This window comes from Loxodonta africana, chromosome 26, assembly GCF_030014295.1.
Source record: "Loxodonta africana isolate mLoxAfr1 chromosome 26, mLoxAfr1.hap2, whole genome shotgun sequence".
NCBI lineage: Eukaryota > Metazoa > Chordata > Mammalia > Proboscidea > Elephantidae > Loxodonta > Loxodonta africana.
Genome location: NC_087367.1, coordinates 34,749,010 through 34,771,710, shown reverse-complemented (window position 1 = coordinate 34,771,710; position 22,701 = coordinate 34,749,010). Strand labels below are relative to the sequence as shown.

The window sequence follows — 22,701 nt, the reverse complement described above, 5'->3', positions numbered from 1 at the left end:
CTAGAACATAGGATCATAGAGCAATAAGAAGAGTATAATGCTGTAGTGCTAGCATAGTTGGCAGGCAGATTAATGTAAAGCAACAAAGGTATGTTTTACAATTGAGTCCTGCAGTGGTTAAGAGCCTGACTGCTAACCAAAAGGTCTGCAGTTTGAATCTACCAATCACTCCTTGGAAACCCTGTGGGGCAGTTCTACTCTGTCCTCTAGGATCACTATAAGTTGCAATCGACTCAATGGCAACGGGTTTGTTTTTTTGGTTAAGGCAACAATAGATTGATGGTTTGCTGGTGGGTGAGTGTATTAATGTTAGGGTATTTTTACAACATATTTCACACATACATTGTGCAGTACAATCTCAATTTAATTAAAGCAATATAAAACAGAACACTGATAATAATAAATTATGATAATTATTAAGTGAAAATTTAATATTCTGAGTATTAAATTAATGTTTACTGAGAGCATCCTTTGTGTCAAGCACACACTTACATGTGTTTTACTTAACTCTGAGGTATGTCCCATTATTATTCTCATTTTACATTTGAAGAAACTGAACCACAAGTTAATTTGTCACATGCCTCATAAATGGCAGAGCCATTATTAAAACCCAGGCAGTGACTCCAAAGACCATGCATTTTTAGCTGTTAATACCATAATGGTTATGTGTATGTATGTGTGTGCATGTGTGCATACATACAGAAAAAAGACTGAAAGGATACATATAATGATGTTGATGATTGTCTGTGGGTGGTACCTTAATGATGATTTTTTGTTTTGTATTTTTCTGCAGTTCACAAAATTTCTGTGATTAAAAATCCACACCAAATGTTTATAGGAGTCAAAATTTTCTGTATTAGACTGTTCGTATAACCCCTGTGTTTTTTGTGTTTCACTGTCAACATATTAAACATCTTCAACCATATTCTCAAACAGTGTAATTTGAAAATTCTGGCTAAGTGTATTTTTTTTTTGCTCAGTTAATTATTTAACTTGACCTATGAAGATGAAAAACAGTTTGCTCTTTTGGTGTTTCAGTTATTTACTCCATTCTCTCTTACTTCCATAGGTATGGCAGGAGGAAAATACCGTTCATTTTTAATCCATGTCAAGGCAGTGAATGAAAGAGGAGCAGATGAGACCTGTAATGGTGGTATACGTCCTGTAGTAAGACTTCCATCCCTAAAACATCAGAGTAACAAGGGTTGCTCACTTGCTTCACTCTTGGCAAAAGTTGCAGCAGGCAAGGTATGAAAAAGTTAGTTTGAGCTGTAACTGTGGTATTTTAAACATTGTAGATGAGATTTGGCATACTGTCGGAAGTAGTATGACCCTTCATTGAGATTTCATTTGCTCCTTGGTTTGTTTGTGTTATTTCTCTGCAACAACTTAAAGAAATATGTAACTAAGAATCTATTTTGAATTAACTTTAGGCAAACTACTTAGCTTTTACAACATACACTCAGTAGGGTGTAATTATTTTAAACCATAATACTTATTTCCTAAGATATGAGAGTTCTTTCCTATGCCCTCTAATAGTAACCCACCACTTCTTTTTTAAATAGTATTTTACTGTCTTTTAGGTGAAAGCTTACACAGCAAATTGTTGTTAGTCTTAGATACTGTCGAGTTGGCTCTGACTCATAGCAACCCTATGTACAGAATGAAACACTGCCCGGTCCTGCGCCATCCTCACAATCGTTGTTACGCTTGAACCCATTGTTGCAGCCACTTTATCAGTCCATCTCGTTGAGAATCTTCCTCTCCTTTGCTGACCTTCCACTTTACCAAGGGTGATGTTCTTCAGAGACAGTCCCTCCTGATAACATGTCCAAAATGTGTGAGATAAAGTATCACCATCCTTGTTTCTAAGGAGCATTCTGGCTGTACTTCTTCCAAGACAGATTTGCTCATTCTTTTGGCAGTCCATGGTATATTCAGTATTCCTCATCAACACCGTAGTTCAAAGGCATTAGTTCTTCTTCAGTCTTACTTGTTCATTGTCCAGCTTTCACATGCACATGAGGTAACTGAAAACACCGTGGCCTGCATCAGGTGCACCTTAGTGCTTAAAGAGACTTTGCTTTTTAACACTTCAAAGAGATCTTTTGCAGCAGATTTTCCCAATGTAATGCATTGTTTAATTTCTTGACTGCTGCTTCCGTGAGCGTTGATTGTGGATACAAGTAAAATGAAATCCTTGATAACTTCAGTATTTTCTCTGTTTATCATGATGTTGCTTATTGGTCCAGTTAGGATTTTTGTCTTACGTTGAGGTGTAATCCATACTGCAGGCTGTAGTCTTTGATCTTTATCAGTAGGTGCTTCCAGTCCTTTTCACTTTCAGCAAACAAAGGTTGTGTCATCTGCATATCGCAGGTTGTTAATGAGTCTTCCTCCAGTCCTGATGCCCTGTTGTTGTTCATGTAGTCCTGCTCAGCATACACATGGTGAAAGGATACAGCCCTGATGCACACCTTTCTTGACTTTAAACCACACAGTATCCTTTTGTTCTGTTCAAACGACTGCCTATTGGTCTTAGTACAGATTCCTCATGAGCCACAATTAAGAGTTCTTGAATTCTCATTCTTCTCAGTGTTATCCATAATTTGTTATGATCCACACCGTGACATGCCTTTGTATGGTCAATAAAACACAGGTAATCATTTTTCTGGTATCTTTGGTTTCAGTCATGATCCATCCGACATCAACAATGATAGCTTTCATTCCACGTCCTCTTCTGAATCATGCTTGAGTTTTTGGCAGTTCGCTGTTGATGTACTGCTGCAACAGCTTTTGAATGATCTTCAGCAAAATTTTACTTGTGTGTGATATTAATAATATCATTTGATAATTTCCTCATTCTGTTGGATCACCTTTCTTTGGAATGGTTACAAATATGGATCTCTTGCAGTCAGTTGGTAAGGTAGCTGTCTTCCAATTTTCTTGGCATAGATGAGTGAGTGCTTCCAATGTTGCATCCATCTGTTGAAACATCTCAACTGATACTCCGTCATTTCCTGGAGTCTTGTTTTTCGCCAGTGTCTTCAGTGCAGCTTGGACTTCTTCCTTCAGTACCATCGATTAATCATATGTTGCCTCCTGAAACAGTTCAACGTCGTCCAGTTCTTTTGGTACAGTAACTCTGCATATTCCTTCCATCCACTTTTGACACTTCCTGCATCATTTGTATTTTCCCTGTAGAATTCTTCAGTATTGCAGCTCAAAACTTCAATTTTTTCTTCAGTTCTTTTAGCTTGAGAAATGCCAAGTGTGTTCTTCCCTTTGGCTTTGTAGCTGCACATTTCATTACAATACTTTACTTTGACTTCTCAAGCTACCATTTGAAATCTTCAGTTCAGCTCTTGTACTTCATCATTTCTTCCTTTTGCTTTTGCTATTCTGTATTCAGGAGCAACTTTCAGAGTCTCTTCTGACATCCATTTTGGTCTTTTCTTTCTCTCCTGCCTTTTAAATTACTTCTTGCTTTCTTCATGTATGCTGTCCTTGATGCCATTCCACAACTCATCTGATCTTCAGTCATTAGTGTTCAGTGCATCAAATCTGTTCTTGGGATGGTCTCAAATTCAGGTGGGTTATACTTAAGTTTGTACTTTGGCTGTTGTGGGCTTGTTCTAATTTTCTTCAGTTTCAACTTGAGCTCGCATATGAGCAGGTGATGGTCTGTTGTGCAGTCGGCCCCTGGCCTTGTTCTGACTGATGTTATTGAGCTTTTCCATCATCTCTTTCCACAGGTGTAGTCGATTTGATTCCTGTGTATTCCATCCGGCAAGGTCCACATGTATAGTCATCGTTTATGTTGTTATAGTTAGGTTCCTATTTAATAGCTTTTGTGCAGATTGTTATATGACATTGGTTACAATTTTCATCGTGTGTCAGTATTCTCATTATTTCCATTCTGTTTGTTCTGTGTTCATTCATCTAGCATCTCTTCCCCTCCTGGCCTTCTCATTTTTGCTTTTGGGTAAATGTCGATCATTTGGTTTCATATAGTTGACTGTTTAAGGGAACACTTTACTCATGCGTGATATTGTTTATTTTATAAGCCAATTTATTATTTGGCTGAAAGGTGGCACTCGGAAATAACTTCAGTTCCAAGTTCAAAGAATATCTTAGGGCAGTAGTCTCGAGAATTCCTCGAGTCTCTACTGGTCCATTGGGTCTGGCCTTTTTTAGGAATTTAAATTTTGTTCTACATTTTTCCCCCATTCTATTTGGGGCCTTACATTGCGTCCCTGGCCAAAACATCTGGTAGTGGTAGCCTGGCACCATCTAGTTCTTCTGGTCTCAGTTTAGAAGAGGCTGTGGTTCACATAGGCTGTTAGTCCTTGGACTAGTTTCTTCTTTGAGCCTTTGGTTTCTTCCCTTTTTTTTTTGCTCCATGAGAGTAGAGACCAGTAGTTGTATAGCCACTCACAAGCTTTTAAGACCCCAGACAGTAGTTACCAAGCTAGGATGTAGAGCATTATCTTTATGAACTCTGTTATGCAAATTGACTGATTTGTCCCTCAAGACTATGGTCCTAAGCCTTTTAACCCAGTAAACCAATCCTGGGATGTGTTTGGATATTTCTAGGAAGCCTCCTTAACTATGCACCCTGTGTGCTTTGTTGTATATGTAAATGTGTATGTACATATTCCTAAATATACCCCTATACATGCATGTGCATTTACTTGCATATGCCTTCCTATATACATGTATGCATACATATCTGCCTGCGTAACCATACATATATTTTTTGGTTGTTAATGTTGTTTCAAAATTACATATTTTATAGCATTTACTGAAATTGTCCCTTCTGCTTGTGTACCGTATTTTTACACAAATAACACCTGCCTTCTATGTTTGTTTGCCAGCCATGCTCTCTCCATGAGGTTATTTTCATATGTGCAGTATGCTGATTTTTTCTTTTTATAGCAGCATGTAAAAAAAATTGACATAGTGGCGCTTATGAAAATACCTCATGGTGGCAGGGTGCTGTTGGCAAACAAATGAAGAAGTTATACTACTTGCATAAAAATACAGTACTTCTTGGTATCTTTATTTACCTTTGTCAAGTTGTGCTGACTTCATTCATATTTGGTTTTGCCTTTCCCATCATCAAAATAATAAGCGTCTGCTATCTAAAAAGTGATTCACCCTCCTCCCGTCCATCTCTCGTAGCCCTCAATGAACGTTGCTTTCTGCGTGCGTATCTGTTCTTGACTTTTATAATAGTGGGACATAGGTGTGTATATGTGTATTTGTGTCACTGCTCTTAGATCTCTTGGATATATGTATATACCTAAGGAGTGGGATTGCTAGATCATAAGATATTTCTATGTCTAGATTTTGAGAAGTGCCTTACAGTTTTCCGTAGTGGTTGTACCATTTTACAATCCTATCAGCGATATATGAGTTCAATTTCCCTACAACCTTGCCAGCATTTGTTCTTCTCTGTTTTTTTTTGATTATTGCCGTTTTTGCAGGGGTGAGGTGGTACCTTATTGTAGTTTTAGTTTGTATCTCTCTAATGCCTAATGATCGTGAACACCTTTTCGTGTCTTTGTTGACCGCTTGAATGTCCTCTCTGGTGAAGTATCTGTTGATGTCTTTAACCCTTTTTTGATTGGCTCGTTTGTGTTTTTGTTGTTGTTCAAATTTTGTATGTATTTCAGAGATTAGATCCTTATCAGACATGTCGTTGTCAGAGATTTTTTCTCAATCTATAGGTTCTCTTTTTATTCTTAGTCTTTTGATTTTAATTTTTTGGAGGTCCCAATTACCTAATGAATCTCCTGTCAACTGTGCACTTTTAGTTGTGTTTGATATAGTCTGTTTATGCTGAGAATTACGACCCCTAGCTTTGTCCTTGTGTTATCTTTCAGGAACTTTATAGTTTTAGCTTTTACAGTTAGGTCTTTGATCCATTTTGAGTTAGTTTTTGTACATGGTGTAAGGTATTGATACTGTTTCATTTTTCTTCAAACGGGTGTCCAGTTTTGCCAGGACCATTTGTTAAAGAGACTATTTATTCCCCATTGAATGGACTCTGACCCTCTGTTGAAGATTAGCTGTCCATAGATTGATGGATTTATATCTGGGTCCTTAATTCTGTGCCATTGGTTTGCGTGTCTGTCATTGTGAACCAGTATCAGTCTGTTTTGATTACTGTGATTGTATATTAAGTTTTGAGATTGGGAAGTGTGAGACCTCCTACTTTGTTCTTATTCAGTACTGATTTAGCTACTCAGAACCTCTTTCCTTTTCATATAAGTTGGAGATAAGTTTTTTTCATTTAATTTAAGAATGCCATTGGCATTTGGATTGGGATTACATTATATCTATAAATCGCTTTTGGTACTATTGACATTTTCACAGTGTTAATCTTCCAGTCCATTAACATGGAATGTTTTTCCTTTTATGTAAATCTTTTAGTTTATAATAGTGTTTTATAGTTTTCCTTGTATAAGTCTTTTCTCTCCTTGGTTAGGTTTATTCCTAGGTATTTTATCCTTTTGGGGGCTATTGGAAATGGTATCGTTTTCTTGAGTTTCTTTTCAAAGCCCTCCTTATTAGCATAGAGGAACCCAGCTGATTTTTGTGTGTTGATCTCGTACCCTGCCACTTCGCGGAATCCTTCTATTAGTTCCAGTAACTTTCTGGTAGAGCCTCAGGGATTTTCTTTGTATAGGATCATGTCATCCCAAAATAGGGATAATTTTACTTCTTCCTTTGCAATTTGGATATACTTTATTTCCTTTTCTTGCCTTAATTGTTCTGGCTAGGACTTCCAGTACAATGTTGAGTAAGAGTGGTGATAAAGGGTATCCTTATCTTGTTGCCATTCTCAAGGGGTATGCTCTCAATCTCTTTTTGTTGACAGTAATGTTGGCTGTTGGTTTTGCACATATGCCCTTAATTATGTTGTGGAATATTTCTTTTATTCCTGTTTTTCTGAGAATTTTTATCAGGAAAAGGGTCTTGGATTTTATCAAATGTATTTTCTTCACCAGGAGAGATGATCATGTGATTCTTTTCATTTGTTTTATTTATGTGGTGAATTATGTTTTCTACACCACTTCTTTTGGAGGGGGGAGGATACAGGAAGACCAATGGTAAGTGATTTTAGAGCTATGTCCTGATTTTCTACCACTGGCTATGTACTATGCAAATGCTTCATAATTGTCTGGTCTTGATTCTCCTGATCACTGGAGATTTTGTTGCTTTATCGTCATAATTCATAAACAATGGTAAGAGCAATATCAATCTACATTTGTATGGGTCATCTAATTTTTCAGAGAACTTCCATGTTCTCTGTCTGATTTACTACTAAAATAACTCTGAGGCAGGCAGGGCAGTTGCTTTTTTCTCCATTTTTCATGCTGGAAGTGAGTGAGCCTTAGAGATTGTGAAGCTGGCATAGCTCATATGGCTTGTAGTGCTATAACCTGGACTTAGACTTAGGACTTCAGTTTTTAAAACCCTTTAATCATTGGATTATTGCCTTTTTTTTTTTTTTTAATAATTTTTATTGTGCTTTAAGTGAAAGTTTACAAATCAAGTCGGTCTCTCACACAAAAACCCATACACAACTTGCTACATACTCCCAGTTACTTTCCCTCCCATGAGACAGCCTGCTCCCTCCTTCCACTCTCTCTTTTCATGACCATTTTGCCAGCTTCTAAGCCCCTCTACCCTCGCACTTCCCCTCCAGGCAGGAGATGCCAACATTGTCTCAAGTGTCCACCCAAACAAAGTAGCTCATGCCTCACCAGCATCCCTCTCCAACCCATTGTCCAGTCCAATCCGTGTCTGACGAGCTGGCTTTGGGGATGGTTCCTGTAGTGGGCCAACAGAAGGCCTGGAGGCCATGATCACTGGGGTCCTTCCAGTCTCGGTTAGACCATGAAGGCTGGTCTTTTTATGAGAATTTGGGGTCTGCATCCCACTGTTCTCCTGCTCCCTAAGGGGTTCTCTGTTGTGTTCCCTGTCAGGGAAGTCATCGGTTTTGGCCAGGCACCATCTAATTCTTCTGGTCTCAGGATGATGTAGTCTCTGGTTCATGTAGCCCTTTCTGTCTCTCGGGCTCATTATTATCTTGTGTTCTTGGTGTTCTTCATTCTGCTTTGATCCAGGTGGTTAGAGACTCATTGATGCATCTTAGATGGCTGCTTGCTAGCATTTAAGACCCCAGACGCCACAATTCAAAGCGGGATGCAGAATGTTATCTTAATAGATTTTATTATGCCAATTGACTTAGATGTCCCCTGAAACCATGGTCCCCAAACCTCTGCCCCTGCTTCGCTGACCTTTGAAATATTCAGTTCATTCAGGAAACTTCTTTGCTTTGGTTTATTCCAGTTGTGCTGACCTCCACGGTGTTGAGTGTTGTCCTTCCCTCCACCCAAAGTAGTTCTTGTCTGCTATCTATTTAGTAAATACCCCTCTCCTACCTTCCCTCCCCCCACCCCGTAACCACAAGAGAGTGTGTTGTTCTCAGTTTAAACTATTTCTCAAGATCTTATAATAGTGGTCTTATTCAGTGTTTGTCCATTTGCAACTGACTAATTTCACTCAGGGTAATGCCATCCAGGTTTCTCCATGTTATGAAATGCTTCACAGATTCATCACTGTTCTTTATCGATTCCATTGTGTGAATATACCATAATTTATCCATTCATCCGTTGATGGGCGCCTTGGTTGCTTCCATCTTTTCGCTGTTGTAAACAATGCTACATTAAACATGGGTGTACATATATCTGTTCATGTAAAGGCTCTTATTTCTCTAGGATATATTCCGAGGAGTAGGATTGCTGGGTCATACGGTAATTCTATTTCTAGCTTTTTAAGGAAGCGCTGAATTGATTTCCAAAGTGGTTGTACCATTTTTACATTCCCACCAGCAGTGTATAAGTGTTCCAGTCTTTCCACAACCTCTCCAACATTTATTATTTTGTGTTTTTTGGATTAATGCCAGCCTTGTTTGAGTGAGAGGGAATCTCATTCTAGTTTTGATTTGCGTTTCTCTGATGGCTAATGATCGAGAGCATTTCCTAATGTATCTGTTAGCTGCCTGAATTTCTTATTTAGTGAAGTGCCTTTTCCTATCCTTTGCCCATTTTTTAATTGGGTTATTCATCTTTTTGTGGTTGAGTTTTGGCAGTCATATAGATTTTAGAGATCAGGCGCTGGTCAGAGATGTCCTAGCTGAAAATTTTTTCCCAGTCTGTAGGTGGTCTTTTTACTCTTTTGGTGAAGTCTTTAGATGAGCGTAGGTGTTTGATTTTTAGGAGCTCCCAGTCATCTGGTTTCTCTTTGTCATTTTTTTGTAATATTTTGTATTCTGTTTATGCCTTGTATTAGGGCTCCTAATGTTGTCCCTATTTTTTCTTTCATAATCTTTATTGTTTTAGATTTTATGTTTAGGTCTTTGATCCATTTGGAATTAGTTTTTGTGCATAGTGTGAGGTATGGGTCCTGTTTCATTTTTTTGCAGATGGATATCCAGTTATGCCAGCACCATTTTGTTACAAAGACTATCTTTTCCCCAATTAACTGACACTGGGCCTTTGTCAGATATCTGCTTCTCATATGTGGATGGATTTATATCTGGATTCTCAATTCTGTTCCATTGGTCTATGTGTCTGTTGTTGTACCAATACCAGGCTGTTTTGACTACTGTGGCGGCATAATAGGTTCTAAGATCACATAGAGTGAGTCCTCTCACTTTGTTCTTCTTTCTTAGTAATGCTTTACTTATCCAGGGCTTCTTTCCCTTCCATATGAAGTTGGTGATTTGTTTCTCCATCTTAATAAAAAATGTCATTGGAATTTGGATCGGAAGTGCATTGTATGTATAGGTGGCTTTTGGAAGAATAGATATTTTTACAATGTTAAGTCTTCCTATCCATGAGCAAGGTAGGTTTTTCCACTTACGTAGGTCCCTTTTGGTTTCTCGCAGTAGTACCTTGTACTTTTCTTTGTATGGGACTTTTACATCTTTGGTAAGATTTATTCCTAAGTATTTTTTTTATTATATTTTGTTGGCGGCTGCTGTGAATGGTTATTGATTTGATGATTTCCTCTTCGATGTTCTTCTTGATGTAGAGGAATCCAACTGATTTTTGTATGTTTATCTTGTAACCTGATACTCTGCTGAATCTTTTCTTAGTTTTGGTAGTTTTCTTGAGGATTCCTTAGGGTTTTCTGTGTATAAGATCATGTCATCTGCAAATAGAGATAATTTTACTTCTTCCTTGCCAATCTGGATGTCCTTTATTTCTTTGTCTAGCCTAATTGCTCTGGCTAGGACCTCCAGCACAATGTTGAATAAGAGTGGTGATAAAGGGCACCCTCATCTGGTTCCCGTTCTCAAGGGAAATGCCTTTAAGCTCTCTCCCTTTAGGATGATACTGGCTGTTGGCTTTGTGTAAATGCCCTTTAGTATGCTGAGGACTTTTCATTCTATTCCCATTTTGCTGAGAGTTTTTATCATGAATGGGTGTTGTACTTTGTCAAATGCCTTTTCTGTGTCAATTGATAATACCATGTGGTTCTTGTCTTTTGTTTTATTTATGTGGTGGATTACATTAAGTATTTTTCTAATATTGAACCATCCTTGCATACCTGGTATAAATCCCACTTGGTCAATGTGGATTATTTTTTTGATATGTTGTTGAATTCTATTGGCTAGAATTTTGTTCAGAAGTTTTGCATCTATGTTCATGAGAGATACAGGTCTGTAATTTTCTTTTTTGGTGTTGTCTTTAGCTGGTTTTGGTATCAGGGTTATGCTGGCTTCATAGAATGAGTTTGGTAGTACTCCGTCCTTTTCTATGCTTTGAAATAGCTTCAGTAGTAGTGGTGTTAAAACACTGTTTGGTAGAACTCTGCAGTGAAGCCGTCAGGGCCAGGGCTTTTTTTGTTGGGAGTTTTTTGATTACCTTTTCAATCTCCTTTTTTTTTCCTATGAGTCTATTTAGTTGTTCTACTTCTGTTTTTGTTAGTTTAGGTAGATAGTGTGTTTCTAGGAATTCACGCATTTCTTCCAGGCTTTCAAATTTGTTAGAGTACAGTTTTTTGTAGTAATCTGATACGATTCTTTTAATTTCAGTTGGGTCTGTTGTGATATGGCCCATCTCATTTCTTATTTGGGTTATTTCTTTTCCTGTATTTCTTTACTCAGTCTTGCCATTGGTTTATCAATTTTGTTAATTTTTTCAAAGAACCTGTTTTTGGCCTTGTTAACTCTTTCAGTTGTTTTTCTGTTCTCTTTCTTTTAACTCTGCTCTAATTTTTATTATTAGCTTTCTTCTTATGCCTGACAGTTTCTTTTGTTGCTTTCTTTCCATTTGTTCAAGTTGTAGAGACAGTACTTTGATTTTGGCTCTTTCTTCTTTATGTATGTATACAATTATTGATATAAATTGAACTCTAAGCACTCCTTTTGCTGTGTTCCAAAGATTTTGATAGGAAGTGTTTTCAGCCTCGTTGAATTCTATGGATTTCTTTATTCCCTCCTTCATGTCTTCTATAACCTAGTCTTTTTTGAGCAGGGTGTTGTTCAATTTCCAAGTATTTGATTTCCCTGGTTTTTCTGTTATTGATTTCTACTTTTATGGCCTTATGGTCAGAGAACATGCTTTGTAATATTTTGATGTTTTGGATTCTGCAAAGACTTGTATTATGACCTAGTATGTGATCTATTCTAGAGAATGTGCCATGTGCACTAGAAAAGAAAGTATACTTTGCAGCTGTTGGGTGGAGTGTTCTATATAAGTCTATGAGGTCATGTTGGTTGATTGTAGCAATTAGATCTTCCGCATCTCTATGGAGCTTCTTACTGGATGTTGTATCCTTCACCGAAAGTGGTGTATTGAAGTCTCCCACTATATTTGTGGAGGTGTCTATCTCACTTTTCAATTCTGTTAAAATTTGTTTTACGAATCTTGCAGCCGTACCACTGGGTGCATAAATATTTAATATGATTATATCTTCCTGGTAAATTGTCCCTTTAATCATTATGTAGTGTCCTTTATCCCTTGTGGTGGATTTAACTTTAAAGTCTATTTTGTCAGAAATTAATATTGCCACTCCCGCTCTTTTGATTGTTGTTTGCTTGACATATTTTTTTCCATCCTTTGAGTTTTAGTTTACTTGTGTCTCTAAGTCTAAGGTGTGTCTCTTGTACGCAGCATATAGACAGATTGTGTTTCATTATCCAGGGTGCAACTCTCTCATTATTGGTGCATTTAATCCATTTACATTCAGCGTAATTATAAGTATGAGTTTAGTGCTGTCATTTTGATGCCTTTTTTTGTGTGTTGTTGACAGTTTCATTTTTCCACTTGCTTTTTCGTGCTGAGAAGTTTTTCTTTGTAGAATGTGTGTTCCTCCTTTTCATAGTAGTTGAGTTTATTTTTGCTGAGTTGTTACGTTTATCTCGGTCGTATTATTGTCTTGAAAACACTATGTTTTTTTTCCTTCCCTAGTATAACCCTGGTGGAGTAGTGGTAAGTGCTATGGCTGCTAACCAAAGGGTCGGCAGTTCGAATCCACCAGGTGCTCCTTGGAAACTCTATGGGGCAGTTCTACTCTGTCCTATAGGGTCGCTATGAGTTGGAATCGATTCGGTGGCACTGGGTTACTGTGTAGTATAATTCTAAGTAGGATTAATCATTCACCAAATCCGAGTGTAACATTTATCATTTTATTTTGAGGTTTATATTTTGATAGTCATAATTAAATTATTTACCTTTAATTCACAACTTTAATAATAAATTATTTTTACTTATTTTTTGTTTATTCAAATACTTATTTTTTTATGTTTAGGAAAAATCATCTAATGTTAAGAATGAAAATGCAAGTGGCACCCGTAAATCTGAAAACCTCCGGGGCTGTGACTTACTTCAAGAGGTTTCAGTTACCATTCGAAGATTTAAGAAAACTTCAATTTCTAAGGAAAGGTAACATCATTTCCTCCCCTTGCTAGTCTTAATAGTGAAGGCACAAAGGAAAAAATTCCAAAAAACATCCCAACTCACAAAAAATTTAAAATTCTTACTTTTACCTGAAAATTTTTTTTTTTTGTTTTCCATCTCTCTCAAGAAGTTATTATTTCAATAAGGACAGGAGTTATTTCTGCCTCATTGGTTTATCTCTAGTGTCTACACAGTGTTTGCTGCGTATTAGGAATGTAATAAACATTTTAGAGTGAAGGAAGAAATGAACATGATTTGAAGTTACATTTACTCTTTGTCAGACTCTAATATGTTATTGTAAACTTCTTCTAAAATTTTCTACAGCCAGATATTGTATTTTTATGGAAATAACTCATGCCTTCTTCCTTATTTTCTGGCTGTGCCCTCGCCCTACGAGGTATTTTTGTAAGCACGCTTTGCTGATTTTTTTTTATAGCAGCCTGTGAATAAGGGTTGCTGTGGTGGTACTTGTAAGGGTGCTTCTAGTGGGGAGGATGTGGCTGGCAAACAAAGGCAGGAGACATGCTTTATTTGGGCAAATATATGGGTACTGCATCTATGGTATTTAAAATATTTTAATACCCTAATATTAAATTCAAAGGTCAATATTTTGTTGTAGTATTTAATTTCCAAAATTAAATTTGTTTTTTATTGTGATGATAATTATGATTTAAAATGAAGCATTATGTTAGCAACCAGGTTATGTTAGCTTTAGTGGGATTGTTCTATTTTGGTTGTTAATGTACTTATATTTTCTTTTTTGTAGAGTACAGCGATGTGCCATGTTACAGTTTTCAGAATTTCATGAGAAGCTTCTCAGCACTCTTTGCAGAAAAGCAGATGATGGCCAAATCACGGAGCATGCCCAGAGTCTTGTGTTGGATACTCTCTGTTGGTTGGCCGGAGTACATTCAAATGGACCAGGAAGGTTAGTAAAAGATTTTACTTCCCCTGATAATTGCTGTTTGGATGTTTTAGTTGAAGATGAGTCTAAAATTCTGTTGTTGTTTTGCAGCTCAAAGGAGGGAAACGAGAGCCTACTTTCAAAAACACGAAAATGTCTTTCAGACATCGTGCGCGTTTGCTTCTTTGAGGCAGGACGAAGCATGGCCCATAAGTGTGCTCGATTTCTAGCCTTGTGTATTAGGTTGGTATATTTTTACGTTCAATATACTTTGTAGATGGATCTGCAATTTTGGTGCATGATATCTTGCCTGTAGTATAATGTCATCTTTGATGACTGTGTAACTTAAGAGAATTTTCACATATTATTGAGGGTTATTGAGGTTTTAAAAAAGAATTTTGAGTTTTTACAGAAAAACGTCAATATTAAGTCTAATAACAAAAGAAGTCTTCTCTGCCTATTATTGGTAGTTTGGGGAGTTGGGTCAAGAGGAAACTTACCCCTAGTTACACTCCTGTTCTTCATAGATATTTTGGATACTTCACCTGAAACTGTGTTTCCTGTTATATCGCAGTCTTATTGAGCTTATTTGTAACATTGTGCAGATCATTTTCTCTAAACTTGAAACTCAAACTAGATAGGAGAAGGTAATTAAAAGCTAATGGTCAATATTTACTCCACCTGCTTATTTGCACTTTTTGTAAAGAGAATGGCTTAGTGCATAAGAAAATAGTTTCAAATGCCTTTAGTATAATCAATCTGTAGTATCTTTCTGCTTGTCTTTGATGCTTTAAGGCAAATTTTTCCTGTGATCATTACAAATACATTTTATAATTTTGTAGTTACTACACATCAGGCTTAGGGTTGTGTTTAGATCTTGAGTAATATCTTTAAAATTTTCCTTTTAAAAATTTTTCAGTAATGGCAAGTGTGACCCATGTCAACCAGGATTTGGATCTGTTCTGTTGAAGGCTTTACTTGATAATATGCCATTTTTACCTGCAGCAGCAACTGGTGGTATGTGAAATCAGTTTACTCACAAATAACTGTAGTCATAGGAAATACCTTACAAGTATACTTAGGATAATTTAGTAATTATTTTTCTCAAAATTTTTGCCCTCTATAGTCTGTTATTAAAGGGGTCGATAAATTGTGGTTGGGATTATTTAGTAATTATTTAGGATTATTTAGTAATTAGGATTATTTAGTAATTGTTTTTCTCAAAATTTTTGCCCTCTATAGCCTGTTATTAAAGGGGTTGATAAATTGTGGCTGGGTGGTCAGGCACTCTCTGTTCTATAATATTCCTAGGAAAGAGTTAGTGGGACAGGCCATTTCAATTCTGTAGCTTCATTAAAATCATTGAGTTGTTTTGTTTACTGACTGTAGATCATATGTCACAACATAAAATGCCAACAAGTGCTAGGGGATGATATAAATATGTAAAGTTGTCCAGGTGTAATTGTACATGCATATGTTGTGTGATTGGTAGGGGTTAATGGCAAATTGTAGTGATTTAAAAGGGGCTAGTGGTTTACCCAGTACTTGAAGACTCTGGTTTGCTGTTCAAGACTAGTGTAATATCAAGTAGGAGTTATAAAGCAAACCCTTAAAATAGCACATAAAGATATTTGTTTTTTGCTGTCATATGATTTTACTATGAAGGACTGCTAATTTGGTCTTTTAAACCTAATTTTTTTTGTAGATATTTCCCATAATCGTCTACTTTGTAAATAACCAATCCATTCAACAAGTTATCTGAATGAAACAGATATTTCACAAGTGTTTGATCTTTGTGGTATATTAGAAAAAAGCTTGCTCAAAGTTAGTTGGTAAATGGTTATTTTATCATTATCTTAATTTATGTAAATAAGGAGTCCATTTATATTTATCTTGAACATATATTGGCTAAAACTATTAACTCTGTGCTATGTGGAGTAGAACTTTTACAAATTGATTTTTCATAATAATCTCTGGTGTTTAAAACAGTTTCCTGAGGATAATCTTATAGGCAGGCTGCTTAAATTCTGGAATGTATTTAGTAGTTAGGCATTTCAAAAAAGAAGCTTAAAATACACCAGCATAACCAAGTTTTAAGCCTTGTTGGTCTGTATTTAGCCAACAGCATAGAATAACTACACTCCATTTACTTGCTAAGGTGTACTGGTTAGTAGCTCACTGCCATCCGTGTGTTTGAAAATTTCAGTACAGAGAAACCACATTTCAGGAAGACTAGTTGGAAGGACCTGTGGTTTCTCCATTTTCCATCAATTCTAAAATGTCCCTCTGAGTCATCTCAGGTTAGTGAGCACTGAAATTTCAAAATAAGTTTCAAATTCTTACTATAAGACTACACTTCAGGTTGTGGCTCATATTGTCAGTACCCTGTTTGATTCCTCCAGGGAGCTGGTCTGTCTTTATATGCTGTCCTTAAAGATTTTCTTTATAGAAAATTCTTTCCAGAAAAAAGAGGTATATTGATGTTTATGTTATCTGAAGTTCTCTTTGTTAGAGAAAAATGAGAAAAAAGGAACCTTGATATTTTTATATTTGCTTTCAGGTTCTGTCTATTGGTACTTTGTCTTATTGAACTATGTTAAAGATGAAGATTTGGCTGGGTGCAGTACAGCTTGTGCATCTTTGCTTACTGCTGTGTCCAGACAGTTACAGGACAGGCTAACACCAATGGAGGCTTTACTTCAGACAAGGTATTTTGATATGTGTAATAACTAATAATGGGCCCTTCTGGGTGTGATGTCACCATTGGACAAAACTATTAATAGTATATATCTTTAAAACACTACTTTTGTTGCAAAAATGTATTTATGCTTTACCTTTTTCCGGATGATCTTAGAGTAATGTTTTTCTTTTCCCTCGTTTCTCTGAAATTACTTCCTTTAATGATTTTGGAAGTCCTAAAGATGATTATTCAGAACACAAATTATATTTAAATACCTAAAAGAGGTAATTCCTTACTAATTAAAAAAACAGCTAAGGTGATCTGTTTATTGTAACAAATTTGTAGATGGAATCATGTAGATTACTTATTTCACTTAACTAGCATTCTCCCATCTATTGGATGATATTTTCAAACTTTAAACACAGTGAATTAAGAAATAAATTAATATGTAATATTTAATAAAGGTAGATTTGAGTTCTTGCTCTTTCAGTGATTGAAGTAGGTGATTCCTGTATTTAAAGCAATGATTTTCTAGTCTTTTTAGATTAGACATCTTGGTTATGATGAAATTTTACTCAAAACAGCCTTTGTACTTCCTAGCTCAGTTGATGCAGTGATTGAGGGGAGGAAGAGATGCCTAATATTTTTCCCTTGTTTCAAACTGCAGATGACAGTGTTGGTTTATTAGCTGCCAGTTAATTGGAATCACATTTATGGAGTCTCTGGACAGGGTCTTGTGGAGTATAAGATTGCAGGGAACATGGCTGAGACTCAGCATTTAATGAGTTAAATCTGGTTAGCTTCTCCCTCTGCCCTGTTAGTCAAACTGCTTTTAAAACTAAGTAAACATATAATTTATTAATTAGGTGGCTGACAGGAAAATTGTTAAGGCATGATTTTATTTTTCAGATATGGATTATATAGCTCACCATTTGATCCAGTCCTTTTTGATTTGGAGATGAGTGGCTCTTCTTGTAAAAATGTATACAACAGCAGCATCGGGGTCCAGTCAGATGAAATCGATTTATCAGATGTCCTTGCCGGTACTTAACTTCTTTTATTAAAGAATTTATGAATTTTATATCTTGACTTAATAGAGTTAATAGATTGTAGCTACTATGTTTTTGTCTTTTAAAGAACTAAAATTCTTTACCATTTACCCTTAACATCTGTGAATTATTAAACAGTTTACCCCCCCTAACCCCAGCAACAATAACAATAAACCATAGCAACATTTAAAATGATCTTTGAAAGGTTATAAATTTGTTTTTTGGTTTTTCCTTGAATGTCAGTATTACCTTAATGCTCATAAGAGACTATTTATTTGTTGTGCCCTTTTCAATTTTATTTGGTATGCCTTTGCTGTCTCTATAAAGGCAAAGAACATGTTATTTCATATTTCAAAAATATAAACTTGTTATATATTTATTGTAATAAGCAAGAATGCAGAAAGAAAAAATAGTTGCCTGTATCTACTATCATACTCTCCTGAGGTAAGCTCTGTGCACAGTTATATTATCCTCCTATGCATTTCTGGAGAATATGCTTTAAGGATTCTATATATAATATTTATATGCTCTGAAACTATTTTTTATAAATGTTTTCAAATGCTAGAATTTGACGGTTATCTATTTTTCCTTAGGCAGAACAATAACAGTTTTGATTTTCTTTCATCTAATAGCACTTTCTGCTTAAGTGTTGTTAGCAAATCAAAATGTTAGAAAATTTATTCGCAAACACATGAGGTAATTACCATATTAAGTAGAAATAAATTTGGGGAAGTTAATCTCATTTTTATTTATTATAAATTATGAATTGAGAATAAAGCAAAGTAGAAACATCAAATACAGGAATATAAATAAAATGTAAAATGCCCTCAACTCTAATCTTTCCACCCTTGTTTACAGGATGTTGAGCTATTTAGACTTGATTTCTACACATATTTATTAATATTTCTGAAGAAAGAGCTCATACTACCCGTAGTGGTCTCTTACTTGCTTTTTAATTACTTATACTGCCTTAGGTATATGTGTTGTTTCCTTTATTTGATGTATTCAGCCATAATTACCTCATATCCATTTCACCATCTTCTCTCTTTTATATCCAAGTATAAAAGTGATGTGGGGGTGATGTGTGACTTCCTTTAACTTCACAAGGGGGAAGAAAAATCAAGATCAACAACCCAAGGCAGATTCCTATCTGGTGGAGGTCAGACATGCCTCCTCTTTCTGTCATCTTTATGAATTCTGACACCAGCCGTCCCTCTCACAGCACTCTCTACTTCTCTGCTGGGTTTGGTAATTAATTGCAGTGTTCACACAGAACTCACGATTATGGGGTTTAACATGGAAGTAACAGGTTACAGTTCGGGTTCAGGAATGCTCAAGATACACGTTTTCCATCAGGACAGTCTCTTTTCAGCTGTGCCTGCAGACATGCCTCTTTCTGGCCCTAGGCCTTTTCCCTACTCAGGCAATTGTTATAAAGCTCTTTTAGCTCTGCCCATGACTGCCCTGAGGCTCCCCACCTCCGCCGGTAAGTCTTGGCCCGAATGTATAGGTACCCTACTTTGCCAGCAAGCCTCCTGCCCAAAGGCACTTAGCTTTCTCGCTCCGTGGGCTGAGAAGCCCACTGCACCATCTCCTGTGGGTCTTTCTTGCCTTCATTTCTCAGCTGCCGTGTCTCACTGTCTTCATTGTCACAGCTCTGTCTCTCTCTCTCTGTCTCCTCGTCCGAGGAGCTTCTCAGTGCAGGGAACCTGGGCCCAACAGATGCGCTCCGTCCCTGGCAGTTCTTGGTAGTGGCAGGATCCTCCATCTGCTCTGGAATTGACTCTTTTTTAAGGCAAAACTGACAGTCTCCCTGGTAGGCCATGATTAACCTTATTTGTACAGTCCTCCCCAGTCATTTGGGTGAAAGTTGTAAGACCATGGTGAGAAAGGCCACACAAAAGTGATCTATTGCACTATTCCAGCTGACACATTTAGACTATTGCAGTTTATGGCTGGAACTCAGAGTGGGAATATCTTTCAGTATCCAGTAGGACAGAATGAGATCCCTTAGGGTGAGAGTGTAAGGAGAAGACCAAGTTCTGAGGCAGTCAAGTTTGCAAGAGCATCAGCTCTTAGTAAAGACCCAGAAGGAAGGCCTTAGAAATCATGTGTGAATTGCCATATGAATTTCTCATCATTGTACTCCTAACCATTGGTTTTCCTACCCCAGAAAACCCAGTGCCATCGAGTCGATTCTGACTCATAGCGACCCTATAGGACAGAGTAGAGCTGCCCCATAGAGTTTCCAAGGAGTGCCTGGCGGATTCGAACTGCCAGTCCTTTGGTTAGTAGCCATAGCACTTAACCACTACACCACCAGAGTTTCCTACAGCATTCCGTTTTCAGTTGATGATGTCACTGACACAAGACAGAAATGTGAATGCCATCCTAAATACCTCTGTCTTTCTCATCACCCTCATTGAGGCTGTCACCAAATCCTGTCTATTTCTTCATCGATGTACATTTCAAATATACATATTTTCTCACCGGTCAGGATCACATGATTAGAGTTCAAGCCACAGCCATCTTGTATCTGCATTATAATAATAGCTTTCTAAGTGATCTCCCTGCATCTGTTCTTGCCTCACTTCAATATATTCTCTATATCGCAATGAGTGTAATCATTTTTTAGTGCAAACCTGATTGTTGTACTTTTCTCCTTAAAATATTTTTCATATCTTCCTGTTATTTTTAAGTCTGATGTCTCTAATAGCATTTAATATTATGTATGATCTGTCTTTCTCTTGCCACCTGATCCTGTGCCATTGCCCCTGTTAGTCTCCTTTCTCTGGCCCGTTGATTCTCAAAGCATGATCCGTATGCCCTTCAGGGCTCTTGAGACCCTTTCAGGGGACTTGGAGCCAAAATTATGTTCATGGTAATAAAAAGATGTTGTCTTTTTCATTGCCTTGACATTTGTTCTGAAGATGTTCTTCACCATGCACATGTAGTAAAAAAATATGCCAGTTTCATTTACAAATGTCTTTGATGAGGCAGTAAAAATTATTAGATTAAATTTTGAGCCTGTGAGTATGCATCTTTCAAATATTCTGTGTGATGAGGTGATAAGTATGCATAAAACACTTATGCTGCATAATGAAGTTCAGTGATTAGTCACTTGTGTCATACAATGCCATTTTCATTTGAAAGAATGACTGATAGACAAGCTGTGTTTATTCAGACTTGGTTATTTGGCAGCCATTTTCTCAAAAATGCATGAAAAGCATCTGTCACCTCAGGGGAATCTATTGCTAGTATATGCTGCCAAAGTCAAAAATAGAGCTTTTAAGCAAAAGTTAGAATTTTGTAAAACTTGTAGCCCCCACAGTGAGCTTAACAGCTTTCTAGTACTTAAAAGACTTTCCTGATGGGATATGGTTGTATTAGAAAATGTGGATTTCTGATATTGTATAAGGAAGCATGTTAATATTGGAAGATCTGCATACAGCAGTGAACTATCATTTTCCAAATGATCAATGCATGATGGTTCAAAATCATGTATGGGTAAAAGATTCATTAAGAGTATATGATAGACTAAGCGATCCTAATATAATAAAATTTGAGAAGTTCATTTGCCTCATTGATAAGATTTCAGATGATACACTGCAACTAATCTTTAAGAAACTATCTCTTGTCAAGTTTTTAAATATCTAAGGTTTTTACAAATACATATTTGTGTTAACCTGGATTTTTCTTTTATGTAAAACTCAAAAACCCAGTGCCATCATATATACTTGAGCCAAAATAACTCTTTGCAACACATTGAATGCAGAGGCAGATAGGAGAATACAGCTATCTTCTGATGTGCCAGATATTAAAGAGATTTGCAAAAGTATGAAACATTGCCACTCTTCTCATTAAATTAATTTTTTTAAAATAATTTTTCACAAGACTATGTTATTTTAACGTCTTATGTTTTTTTTTATATATGTTTACTATTAAATTAATAAATACTAAAACTTTTCTCATTTTGAAACTTCTAATGTGTTAAATATCAATATATATTATAAGCCCAACATAAAAATGCTTTAGGATTCTTAATTATTTAAAGATATGTTTTAATGGGTCTTAGGTTCAAAAAGTTTGAGAACTGTTCTTTTAGGCTTATTGTGCTTTTTCAGTTCTCCATATCTACTGTACTCCTTCCTATTTCAGGTATTTTACTCATGCTTCTGCATGAATTCCTCCCACCCCAATGGAATACACCCAGTCCTAACTTACCAGCATGGTTAGGTTCCAAACCCAAGTCGTTATGCGAAAATCAGTGTTATGTGAAAATGGAGGATGACCACAACTGATCACAAAATGGAGGATGACTACATCATTATGTAACTGCCAAATTACATCATTCCATAACTACCAAACAACTGAGAATCATGGCCCAACCAAGTTCACATATAACCCTAACCATCACAGCCAGTGTTACTCTCGCCTCGCAGCTTGGCATTTGTTACTGCCAGACATATGTCTTTAGTGCACAAAATAGTTGGATAGTAGATTTTTTGCTGTTGTATAAAATTTGAAATGTTGTGTAACAAAGTAGTCAATAAGTAAGGAGTAGGTGGTAAATACATAAAAATCTCTTATTCTTCCCTTAAATATCATCACATCATCTTGGAAGCATTTTCTTACCACTTGACTTAGAGCCTATTTCCTATTAGTCCCTTCAGCTTCTCTTAGGTAGAACTTGGCACATTTATTTTTTATAGTTCAATTGTATAATTAGTTGTTTAATGCCAGGCTACTGCTGTCTAACACAGAATATAAGTTTCATGAGGACTGGAGCCTGTTCTTCCACTGTTTTATCGACCAGGTCTTGTACTGAGTGAGGGCTCGGTAAATATTTATTGAGCCAGTGTGTCAGTCCCTATGCTGTACACCGACAGGACATTGGAGAACAAGATTATGAGAGATTAGTCTTATAGTTAATAGTCTTTCAAATGTTGAGGACGGTTTTTATCTACCCATTCTTTTTAACTTCAGTTTTTGTTTTAATTTTCTCTTTAAAAAGAATTCTGTTTAGAATAGTGCTAATTCCAGAAGATTTAAAGGTACTGAGAATAACCCTTTTCTCCCCAAACC

General features: G+C 36.5%; 1 protein-coding gene across 15 annotated transcripts in view; it reads left to right on the top strand.

Moving 5' to 3' along the window:
• Positions 1-22,701, top strand: part of BIRC6 (baculoviral IAP repeat containing 6) — a 582,018-nt gene that overhangs the window by 294,162 nt on the left and 265,155 nt on the right. For all 15 annotated transcript variants that reach the window (XR_002787222.2, XM_064277234.1, XM_023555261.2 and 12 more), the window contains 7 exons: positions 1,070-1,248; positions 12,835-12,968; positions 13,750-13,911; positions 13,999-14,130; positions 14,807-14,904; positions 16,448-16,595; positions 17,477-17,610. Coding sequence is in view for 14 of the 15 variants with exons in the window: in XM_064277234.1 (XP_064133304.1) it covers positions 1,070-1,248; positions 12,835-12,968; positions 13,750-13,911; positions 13,999-14,130; positions 14,807-14,904; positions 16,448-16,595; positions 17,477-17,610 (987 nt within the window). In the remaining variant the exon portion in view is untranslated. The remainder of the gene's footprint in view (positions 1-1,069; positions 1,249-12,834; positions 12,969-13,749; positions 13,912-13,998; positions 14,131-14,806; positions 14,905-16,447; positions 16,596-17,476; positions 17,611-22,701) is intronic.